Raw genomic sequence first — 12,097 nt, 5'->3', positions numbered from 1 at the left:
TGTTGTTGTGCCCTGTGATGAACTGGAAACTTGTCCAGGGTGTACCCCACCTCTTGCCCATAGTTAGCTGGGATAGGCTCCAGCCCCGTCGTGATCTTCATGAGGATAAGCAGTTACAGATGATGTATGTATGTACATTAATGTTTAATCGCTCATTAAATTTCAATTTCAGAACCATGGACAGCACTGTGTGTGTGTGTGTGTGTGTGTGTGTGTGTGTGTGTGTGTGTGTGTGTGTGTGTGTGTTTGTTGCTGAGGCAGCTGCCCTGTCCATGGTACTGAAAAGAGATCAATAGACAGTCTCAGACAAACAAAAAGAACCACTTAGTTTGGTTTCTTAGCTTGCTTGCTTGGTTGTGTGGTTGTAAATAGAACTTAATTCCATTATCTCCCATTGTAGCAATCAGACAGAAGGGAAACAAAAGTGAAGGGACAGTGAATAATAAAGAGAGAGAGAGAGAGAGAGAGACCCACAAGGCACAAACAGCTGTTTCTATGTGCTCATGGTACTTGATGTAAAAACAAAAGTATCTGATTTAATTTTGATTCAAGAACTTGTCACATTAGTTTAGAACAGAAAATACCCAATACAGGGCGGTCGATAGCGTAGTCAGTTAAGCGGCCGCCCCGTGTGTGGAGGCTATAGTCCTCGCTGCAGCTGGCCCCGGTTCGAATCCCGCATTGGCCATTTACTGCGTGTCACTCCCCCTCTCTCTGCCCCCTGCTTCCTGTCTATCTTCAGCTGTCCTATCATTAAAGGCATAAAAGGCTAAAAAAAATAATCTTAAAAAAAAAAAGAAAAAGAAAATACCCAATACTATGATCCATAAAAGCCTTTTAAAAGCACTGAATGGTGCAAGAAGTCTCTTTATTTCTCTGTAGGCAAAAAAAACACAAGTTGTTAATGTTTAAAAATGTTTTACAGGGTGATTCTTGGATGTGCATGAGAAGCCGCAAAACGTTGCCAGTGTCACTCTGCTGATTTTGTGATTTGTTTTTTTCTCTGATTAATAAATATATACTTTGATTTGTTCTGTTTCTGTAACACTAAACCTGACGCATGTCTCAGAAGCGCGCATGTGCATATACGCACGTTCATGTGTCATGTTTGGCATTCAATTCAATTGAATTGTCATATAAAATCCAAACAGGACTCCCTTGAAAGCTGCCGTGTAATCCCGGCTGTGCACTCAGTAAACCAGCACGACTGGTTAGTATACAGTACATTAATAATAACTAAATATGCAAAGCACAGCTTGCTTCTTATTTTGCCTCAAATATTATCACTGTGATTTAGGAGGTACTTCCCCTTTTGCAAAAAAGTAGTTAAGTTCTAAAATTTAAATAATAGTAATACATATTTCTAGCTTGGGTGTAATTTTGTCTTAAAGACACAAAATTTAGCTCTGATCCTGTGTTCCTGTGTTAACTGCTAGTTATCTCTTGGTATATTCTTATATTTTTATATTGTTCATATCAAAATCCATCTTTTCTCTTATTTTTGTGGAGTGTTTTACTATTTCTCCTTGTTCTCCTCCAGATCAAACAACACAGATGAACATGTCATTACAGTGAAGCAGAGCTCATAAGTATAGGGCAGATGTGGGATGAGATGATATTTACTTTGGCCAACCACCTGAGAAAACCTGTTACTATTCTGCAAAATATTACTCTTTAATCTACAAAATTATATTAGACTCTTTAGCATATAATCTTCTTATTAACAAATTAGGAGACAATAAACACATGCATGGTAAGCAAAAAGCAGATGAACATGAAGAAGACAAAGGAAAGCACAGAATAAAGAGGTGGGGATGGTGCTGACATGGATAAATGCAACTAAATGCTCACAAAACAAAACAAAGCCCTGCCTAATGATTTCACAGTTCAACACAAACCGCAGAATGTGTCCAACAATGCTTTGTGTTACAGTAATCAGATATAGATATACAACCTTATTGCTTCATTTTTGCTTCTAATAATCATTTTTTATGTTATATATGAACCTATATTTTACACACATTTCCTTTCCTACTATCATCTCCCTCGTGGTGTTTGTAATCCCGCTTTTAAGCCCTTTTTTCAGAGGTGAAGAAATTTCTCTGCAAAACTGAAACATTTATTTTTGTTTAGTTTATTCAATTTATTTATATCGGGGACAATGTATAAAACAAATTAACCTCGAGATAAGGAAAAGTAGATTTAGCTACTAGCTTATTTCCATCTCCATCTTCCATCTCTAGTCCCTGAGCTCGTGAAAGGAAACAATGAAATGCAGAACAAATAGTGCAGCTTCAGTACATCCAGCAGAATACATAATCAACCTCTATTAACATTTCTCCTCCTGTTATTTACACGGTCCTCCACTTAAATGCATGTAAAGAGAAGAGGTGCGCACCTTTGCAGACTTGATAAATACACTATGACATACCTCCCCCAAAAGCTACAGTATCTGAATCAGTATCTGGCCCCCTGTTCTTTCTTCACAGCGTTGCTACTGAACATGAAAAAACATCAAGTGAAAACTCTCTTCATCCCCCCCCTCGCACTTAATTTATGTGTAAATAAGACAGCAGCAAAATATGCAATAGCTCTCAATTTCACAAGTGTTTGCAACTTGAATGAAATGACAATAAAATCAATGTATTTTTCTTTTAAAAAAAAGGCCAACATCAGTCCACATTGGCAAAACAATATATCCGTATGAAAAACAAATGAGGAAGCACGTTTTTGACAACAATGCAAGTCAAAACAGGTTCCTCTTATGCACAGGCAGGCGATCAATGTCTCCAAAAAAAAAAAATGAAGTCCTAAAACAGTCAGCGCTTCATTAAGGTACTTCAGTCAAAAAGCCTTTTTATTTATTATAGTGCCTACATGGCAAAGAACATAACCAACATGGATCAACTACACCCCAGCCTCCATCTGGGTCAAACAATCAAGCTTTTAGAAATTTGCTCCCCTTTTCTATGGACATCAGTACATCAGTATGTCTCCAGTTGTCTTAGTGTAGCCTATCATTGGCTTAAGTAGAGTATAACAATTGATGCAGTGTGTTGTGCCTGCATGGTGGATACAGAGAAAATCAGGCTTTACCCTGCATGTTGCTCCTGAAGCCACGACAGTCTGCAGAGGAATAGACAATCTCCTCTGTGAAACAAACCAAATGTGTCCGGCAGCATTAGCTCTCTGACTCTCCTTCTGGCTGACTAAAGGTGGACCGCTGTGTTCCTTCACTTTTCGGCAGCCAATTTAACATGACTGACAGATATGTTTCACCATAAACTTCTTCCTTCCAAAACAACCCCCTTCTTTTCCCTTTAGTCAGTCAAAACAGACTTCCAGAGTAGTAACACTACAGTGTCAGTCAACATGACTCTGCCTGCGGGCAAATCACGACAGCACAAAGTTGGTGAGATTTTTCCTGCAGCCACAGGACCCCACGTGAGTGTGTCTGGTATTACTCTCAAAACTTTCAGGGCATCTGCATTATCTATAGCATGAACAGCTAGATAGCAATGGTCTGACCTTAGAGCAAGAGGTTGCCTGCGGTGCTGACAGGGAAAGAGGGAGGAGAGGTAAAAGAGAGAAGGAATTTAACCTCCTTTACCTCTGCGTCTCATTAGAGGAGGGATGAGAAAAAACAAGGTAAAAACATGTCTCATCCTCATGAAACATTCTCTCTAGAACTTGAATCCAGATCATCTTGGCTTTTTGTTTTACATTCTGTATGATCTTTATTTTCCCTTCTCTGTCTGTTCTTCGCCCCTGTGGTTCGATGCCACCCAGCGTGCCCACTTTTCTAGAGGAAGAAGGCCTTTCCTTCAATCTCCTATCGCTGTTCCTTCTTCCCCTCCTTCTTTGTCTCCCTCTGTCCTCTCGTGCTCTCTTTTGACAGCCAACGCAGCGCCTTTAATGGGAGCTATCTCCTCATTAAATACCTGCAGGTGTCTGCAGCGCTTTGGCAGGGATGAAGAGAGAGAGAAAGAGAGATGGAGACAAAGACAGACGAAAAGAGTGAGAGAGCAGCGGCTGGTGTTGTTCAGGCTCTCTCCAACATGACATATAGCCAGATTCCCTTTGCTAAATTTGAATTACTAATGTCTCCAGAGGCAAATGAACTGAGCACGGGGACCAAGGGTCAGGAAGAGAGGTTGAGCCAGTATCCCGCCACCCCCTTCCCACAGTGATCTGGCTTCTCTTCATAGCCTTTTCGCCTCTTTGACACTCTACTATACAGAATAAAAGAGGAAGAAAGACGAGAGACAGGCAAGGGCAAATGGGGTGGAAGGAAAAGTAGGCCTGAGCAGGGGGGTGACAAGAGTCATGGGGAAAGAGGTGAAGGTAGAATGTGGAGGGGGGGAGAGAAAAAAGTAAGAAACTCTGATGCCCGAAGTGGGAGGCAGCAAACGATGAAAGGGAGAGAGGAGGGGTGGATTGGGTTTGAATGAAAGATAAGATGGAGGGGAAAAAGAGGAAATGTAGCGGATGAGAGAGAAGAGAGAAGAGGGAGAGAGCTGGGCTCTGGGGCGATGGGGATCTCTCAGATGCCGGACGAGACCATCTGGACGAAAGCGGAGCCAGGTCTCTGACGGTAAACACTGGGCTTCACTTTCGCATGGAAAAAGACCAGCAAAAGAGATTCAAACACCCGTTCAGCACTTTCTTACCACCAACCACCCAAAGTTAGACTCCGCCAACCGTCCTGCCCACGTGTTGGTGGAAAACTCTACCAGACCTCACTGATGGCGATCTCATTACTGCACTACTTTCAGACTGTTTTTTTTTTTTTATAAAACACACATTTTAGAATTGATTTTAAAAACTGCTGCTTACTATATATCAAGTATTTCAGACTTTTTTTCTTCCCAAGGTTAAAAAAAAAAGGTAAATCTATCACAGCTGGAAAGATCTTCTCTTAAATCTTAAAAAACACAGGAAAATGCTCTGCCTTTTTTATTTATCTGCTTTCATTGAATCTTTTTTTGTTGTAAACAGTTTTTACATGAAGCGCATTGATTTCTCCTTGTGTAAAAAGGTTCTATACTATATAAAGCTGGTTTGCCTTGCCTCGCTTGTTCATCAGCAGCGCTGGCTAATTACCACAGCACAACAGAAATTTAAGGGGGAGGAAGTGGCCACAGAGGACTTGAACCAGCAACCCCGCCTTCCACCTCCTTCAGGAGAGTGGATGAATTCAGTGAGAGAGGACTCTTCGAGGTAACTAATCCCTCTCTCCTCGAGCTCATTCTCTCCAGCATACAGGCTCATCCTCAAAATTACGTCCCAATGAGACACGCCTGCACAAAAACACACAATATATGCATAAGATACTCCTACACACACACACACACACACACGCACCCCATCCCACATGGCTCTGGAGAAGCAGCACTGCCCCTCCTACCCCTCTGTCAATAAGCCCAGTTTGGAAACACTTTAAACAGACTTGCACATTGCTCCGCTACAAAAAGGGAAAACTTCAAGACACGCTCTCCTCCATACCCGCAGGGTTAATTAGAATTGTTTTAAACAGCCACTGCCATGCTTTTTAAACATTTATGGGTGCATGCATTACAACTAAGGCATTAACATATCCAGAAAGTTTAACCTCTTCTCTGCTCCCCGGCTGCATTACGAGGAGCAGAGGGGAACGAGAGAGAGAGGACAGTTGACCTCTGCTGCCCCCTGTGTTACAGCTGAGAAACAACAAGGGAATTTTCAATGAGGAGCAGCAGCCAGCTTTCGGATCAGAGGAATCGGAGCCAAGCCACCATGCCGGCTGAATGACAATCAGCTTGTGTGCTAGTGATGAGAGAGAGATCTAAACCCAGAGGCTATGTAGTACCAATAAAAACATACATTATTCACTAACAGGGACATACAATGAGCGGTAGTGTTGAATAAAAAGATGAGTGGGACAAGAATTACAGTTGTGATCACTCCAAGGCAAAACCCACCAATACAAACAATACGTTTATGTATTTCAACACTGTTCATTATTTTTAGATTATATTCAAATTATAAATTTTGGGGTAAGTAAGCAAGTAGTTCTACTAATGTACACACAACTCAGCATCAGTATAATCCAACATCACAATTTTGGTTTTAAAGCCGAATCATAGAAGTCTGTGTTTGTCTGCAATATTGAAAAATCTCATGTGATGAATAATAATGTTGATCCAGTAATATAATCAGGATTATCATCCTTTGAGTTTCTTTTCTTTTCTTTCTGAAGATAGTGAGTGTGTTTAACAAATAACCCGAGTTCAGATAAACTGTCTGCACTCTTACCTCACAGAAAAGTGTTAATTTGTCATCGGGCAGCAGACCGTTGGCCTCATCGAGCAGGAAATCCCTCCTTATGAACTTTTTGAAACCCCAATCCTTCCCCTGGACGAAACGGTACGCTCTCTGGCTCTCTGCAAAAGAAAACACACACACACAGAAAAACAAGATTATTTGGAGACTTTCACAATGTGATTAAGCTCTGCGTGTGTGACCGTGTGTGTGCGAAAGAGAAAGTTTGTTATGAGTCACGGCCATAAGCGGCGGAGGAACAATGGCGAAAGCGGCTCGGTGCAGGAAGTATTGCCTGCGGGGAGCTTTTAACACTTCAGAAGAAAACAGAATCTCGCTCTCTTTCACTCTCTGTATCCTCTCGCTGCCACATAAAGACTAGTGGTAAACATGAGACAGAACTGCTGTGCCTCTTTGGCCAAGAAGTGAGAAATTGCAGGGATCAAAGCAGTCCAATTATCATGTGTTTATGGAGTGCCAATTATCTCTGACAGTGGCAGGAAGGATTCTGTAACAGTCAGTTGCACTACAAAGACACAGGAAAGGTGCTGGAGTTCTTGTGTGTACAATAGTCACACTGTGGGGGCGGTAACAGCTATCTACAGTCACCTAACAGTCACAGACGCACACATACAAGGTCAAAAGATAATGACTACGGAGCATGACTGCTACAGAGATCACAGCAAATTAAAGCTAATTGCCAATAGAAAGAGAGCAGGGCACTAACACATAAATTCTGCATGTAACTGGAGCCCTGTTGGAGGCATGTAACACCATTCGTTGGAGATATTACATCATCCGCTACTTTGTTAATGAGTAGAAAAAATGAGTGTCTTGGGCTCTGCTCGGGGATTTCTGAATGTGTTCAGCCAAGCCAAGTTTCAGTGACAGACCCTTTCTGTTAACGGAGACATCTTCGTCAAGTCCCATCAGGGTAGACACGCCTCACTGCTGTTAGAAGGTAATAAGATTTAGGGGGCTCTGTTGACAGAATATGTCAGATTTTTGAAGAATATTTATGTATAATCACCTGAAAATAAAAATCATCATGTTTTTGCTACCTTAGAATGAGCCCCTTATATCTACAGATGGCACGGGCTGTCTACTTCAGAGTCCACCATGTTGAACCATCAACTTAACACTGGCTCTAGATAGGGTCTTTCACCTTTTACAGCCACAATAGGGTTGCAATCAAAACTACATCACTAGATGCTACTAAATTACACACCAGTCCTTTCTCGACATGTCTGTTATTATATATTCTGACCTGTAAGGAGTTAAATGACATCAAAGAATGCAGGATCATGCGCCCTAAGCTACAAAAGAACAACTAGAAAGCAAATTTATTATTCAGGTCTTTGAATTTATTTGGCAGATGTCATCATCAAGGTTCCCCATACACATGATGTTAACATGCAACAGAATAATTGGATTTAGAGAGAGAGCAGAAACACCAGGAGCAAATTCACTACAAACTCCAGTCACGTGTCAATTTGGCCATACTCAAATTTGTAAAAGCGATGTGTCCCCACTCTACTTACAGCATATCAAATATAACCATATATGTAAATGAGCATTGTGCATTTGTGCATGATTTAAATCAGAATGCATACATGCTCCTAAAGTGGGACATAAGTATTAGGATAGGAGCGAGTAGGCTGTGATTTGCAGGAGACATCAGATTTCAAACCGTGCACAGGGATTATTTTAATGTAAATGTTATTATATCCCTAGAGGCATGAAATACCACGGAGGTGAAAATATTACTATTTGAGACTTGGGATGGAAGAGGGAAATAAGAACAATGTGCACCAAAAAAAAAAAAAAAGGCATCAAAATGAAAACTGCCTGCTTGAGCAGCTCACCAAAAGACAGAGAAAAAAATGTTTTATTCCCAGCTGAGCTGATTTATCCAGTACCTTTAAGACCCCCAGTTTATCATTTATGACATTTCAGACTTCTGCTTAACATGGAAACATCTCCATCATCCATCTCCAGTTTAGATTCTATTCATGTGTTAATGTCAGATGATGAAAAATGACAGTGTTCTTTAAATCCGGGTTAAAGGCCATTAAGTAGTAAAAGACTGAAACAGACTATAAGTTGTGCAATCACACATACCAAGAGGTCATCACCTCTCACACATCACACATCTGCAGCATGTGCACACTACATATGTTTAGCCTCGGCAGTTCAAACAGATTTCCCTTCAGGCTGCTCTTGCACAGAGATCCCAACAGGAGATCTGCCGACAGATCACAGTGGGAAGCACTAAGATGAAGTGTCAATGCTGGTGTAAGATCCTGTGTCAAATCCCCCGTTTGGATCCGACGGAGCAGAGAGCTAAAGAGGGGACTGGTGAAGGAGTTCAGTGCATATGCAGTTATTCCCGTCACTGCTCATGCAGGGGGTCCTTTACAGTAATCCCCTGGCCTCTGGAGACTGTGTATGCAAAGAAGCTGACATAAATCACCATGCAAGCACACACACACACACACATGAGCACGCATGGAAGCCAATGCACAAACATTACAAATCTCTGCATTCTGCTTTTTTCACAGCACTCTACTTTATTCATTGTTCTGTCACTGTGTGTAACAGAGTCAGTGTCAGTGTTTCAAAAAAAAAGACACTGAGATTTGTCAACCAAAGCCTAGCAGGTTTGAAAAGAGTCAGACGTCTGTGGCCTTAGCACACTGTATTGTACGGTTTGTGGCTTTGTAGACACAAAGCAAAAGAGTTAGTACCTATCTCTGAAGAAGAGTCTGGAAAAAATACTTTCTTTGCTGACTTTCACCCACTCTTTCATGTCCTTTAAACATGTGTGATAAGACCAAGCATGAGAGACCCAGATGAAGTCCCAAGGCACAGAATCTCCTTGTGAAGTTGTGTTATTCGGGTATGAAACAAGACTAGCAGCGATGAGTGAGGACTTCCCCAGTGGCAGTATCTAAAGCTAAACTTGGGTGTGAGGAGGGAGGTTGGCAGGAGAGTGAGACGGGTGGGAAGCGAGCCAAGAAGAAGAGGTGAGGAGAGGTGAGAGGCATCGCTGAAAGAAGCTTCAGTAGACCAGGGGGAAGAGCGAGCGAGAGAAAGGTGTGACTTCTCCAGTGCTTACCCGTGACAGGTGCCTGTGTGTGTGTATGTATGTGTATGTGTGAATGTGCACATGCATACAGGCACAGAGGATGAGGGTGTGTGTGTGTGTGTGTGTGTGTGTGTATGTGTATGTGTGAATGTGCACATGCATACAGGCACAGATGATGAGGGTGTGTGTGTGTGTGTGTATGTGTGAATGTGCACATGCATACAGGCACAGATGATGAGGGTGTGTTTGTGTGTGTGTGTGTGTGTGTGTGTGTGTGTGCTGAGCTCAGCTAATGTCATGCTGCCATCTCTAGTGGGGCATCAGAAACCTGCACTGGCAGAGAATCAACTGCAGGTCAGATCGCTGGCGCTCACTCTTTCAGTGAGCTGGCGGAGGTGACGGGAGTGCAACCACTCTGCCAGAATACCAAAGAGAGCTGGACGGCGGTGGAGGGGGGTCGGCGCAAGCAAAATATCCAGCAGGAAAAGTGTGGCTGATGAAAAAGAGTAATAAGCGTAGATAGGAGTTCGTCTTAAGTGTCAGAGCCACTTGTGGTGGGCACATATACATCGCACTAAGTTATGGAATCATTATTATGTGAAAACATGCGTCACAACTCAATACCCATAGGTAATTTTCAAGTTTTTCACCACGCTGCAGTGCACTTCGATACTTCCCCGGCATTGAAGAGTGAAGTTTCTCACCCTGCCGAAAAAAGATTGAAGGTGATGAGGAAGGTGAGAAAAATGAGGTCTGAGCTGGAGACAGGGAGAAGAAGAGGAAAGCGGGAGCGATGCCATGGTGTTTAAGTGAGCGGGGCATCCATATTCAGGCAGAGGGCTCAGGGGCACCGTTGGCACACAGAACGAGAAGGTCGCCAAAAGACGTGTCGGCGTGTAGGAAAATAGGAAAAAAGGAAAACAGCCGACACAGCAGCCAGAGTCAACATCTCTCACTCTTCCTGTCTGTCACTCTTCTGGCCTCAGCTTTCACATGTTCAACTTCAGCAAAATCCAACACGCTCACTACTACTCACGACCACCAACCGACTATACTCACATCTATTTCCCAATCTCTCAAAACCTACCTACGTGAAAAGGCACTTAGCAGAGCCATTAACTGACTAGACCCTATCTATATGAGTGTATATATCTCATGAGTGACAAAGTTTAAAAATCTAATTTAAAACTTTATTCCTTCTGCACACTGATTCACACTGGCTGGCATAAAGCAGACAGATACACGTATAAACATGACAGACAGTCTTTCAGAGGAGAAAATCTAATATCTATTGAAGATTGAGCTCTATACGCCAGTGTCAGCACAAACATGTTTATTGACATTGTTTCTTCCAATGTCAATACCATCTGATTATGTAAAGACTGACCAATAGCTTCTACTCTATTAGCCGTGCTCCACTCACCCACACAGAATGTCTGATCACCTCCATCAGTTACCGAGGGCAACAGACTCTGACAAGCTCATACCCAGAGCTTCAATTAACTGCAACCAAAAAAAAAAAAAAAAAAAAGGACCCACTGAATCACCAGCTACAAAACACAGAGGCAGCCCACACCAAAACCTGCTGTAACTAGACTCTCTGGCCAACTCATACACACATAAACTCACTTAGCCTTTGGCTACAACACAACAAAACCATTGTCTGTAGGGGAGACTTAACAAGGAGACTATTTGAATACAAAACAGCTTGCGGCAGAGGATGAGAACTTTCCATCTCTCCTCTCCGAGCTGTCAGAGCAGGAGTCTGCAGGGGGGCAGATGTTTTCTCTGGCAAAAGGAGGAAGAAAGGAGGGGGTATGGGGGGGGGGGTGTCAAGAGACAAGTTACAACCCACCCAACAGCCTCAGAGGAGAGAACCAGCACATTAAGCCAGGGAGAGAAATGATGTGGCCAAGCTGAGAGTACGGGAGTACGGTGTAGGGAGGGGGATCGTGGGCTGCCGCCACTGCCTAAATCTGTCTCCATTAGCAAGTACGGACCATCAGAGGATCCAGACACAGACACACACTCTCTAGTGGGGGGCTCAAGGGCTGACTGACTGATGCAGATGTGTGGTGTTTCATCAGATAATGTCAAGCTTTTCCAGTCAAAATCTGCCATCGTAGTGCAGCCTGCTTTAAGTACTGCAGGGATACTTCAATTCTCAGTATGCACACGCCAGTCAACACAAATCAAAATTTATACCTGCTCAGAGACCGGGTAAAATTAAACAATGGCCGGCTGGTACTTTCACATGAGTTACAGAGACTGTTTTTTTAAAGGGAGAACTGACCTCATCAAAAGGCTACAAAAAAAAAAAGAACCGAAATTTAAACTGACACCTCACAAACTTTAGCAATTCAGCTGTTCGGCTCGGCACTGAGGATTTCCATCAGAACAATTTTTGACATGTGCCTTCGATAGCAATGTTACTCTAGATATATATATATATATTTCAATACAGTGTGCCCACTTCACTTTCAAAACTTTTCTTTCTTTACTGATTACCCACTCACTCTCCTATCTAACCCTTCCTGTTTTCACATTTAATATGCATTGTATTAAAAAATTGTCCCTACAGGGACAAAAGTGTATGAGCAGGCCGAGCAGTGACCTGCCACATAAACAGTCCACAGCCACCCAGCTTTCTTAATTAAGGCACTTTGTTTTTATTTGGCCTTTTTTCCTTGAGGCTTGGATTAAATTGGA

At 42.5% G+C, this 12,097-nt stretch overlaps 1 protein-coding gene across 4 annotated transcripts in view; it reads right to left on the bottom strand.

Annotated features, from left to right (window-relative positions):
- The window catches only part of spop (speckle type BTB/POZ protein), a 96,151-nt gene that overhangs the window by 38,098 nt on the left and 45,956 nt on the right, over nt 1-12,097 (bottom strand). For all 4 annotated transcript variants that reach the window (XR_003463421.1, XM_019260509.2, XM_010739828.3 and 1 more), the window contains one exon: nt 6,295-6,422. Coding sequence is in view for 3 of the 4 variants with exons in the window: in XM_019260509.2 (XP_019116054.1) it covers nt 6,295-6,422 (128 nt within the window). In the remaining variant the exon portion in view is untranslated. The remainder of the gene's footprint in view (nt 1-6,294; nt 6,423-12,097) is intronic.

The sequence above is a fragment of the Larimichthys crocea genome, chromosome XII (genome assembly GCF_000972845.2).
Source record: "Larimichthys crocea isolate SSNF chromosome XII, L_crocea_2.0, whole genome shotgun sequence".
NCBI classification, from domain to species: domain Eukaryota; kingdom Metazoa; phylum Chordata; class Actinopteri; family Sciaenidae; genus Larimichthys; species Larimichthys crocea.
The sequence above is the reverse complement of the archived record's forward strand: the minus strand, read 5'-3'. Positions and strand labels throughout refer to the sequence as shown.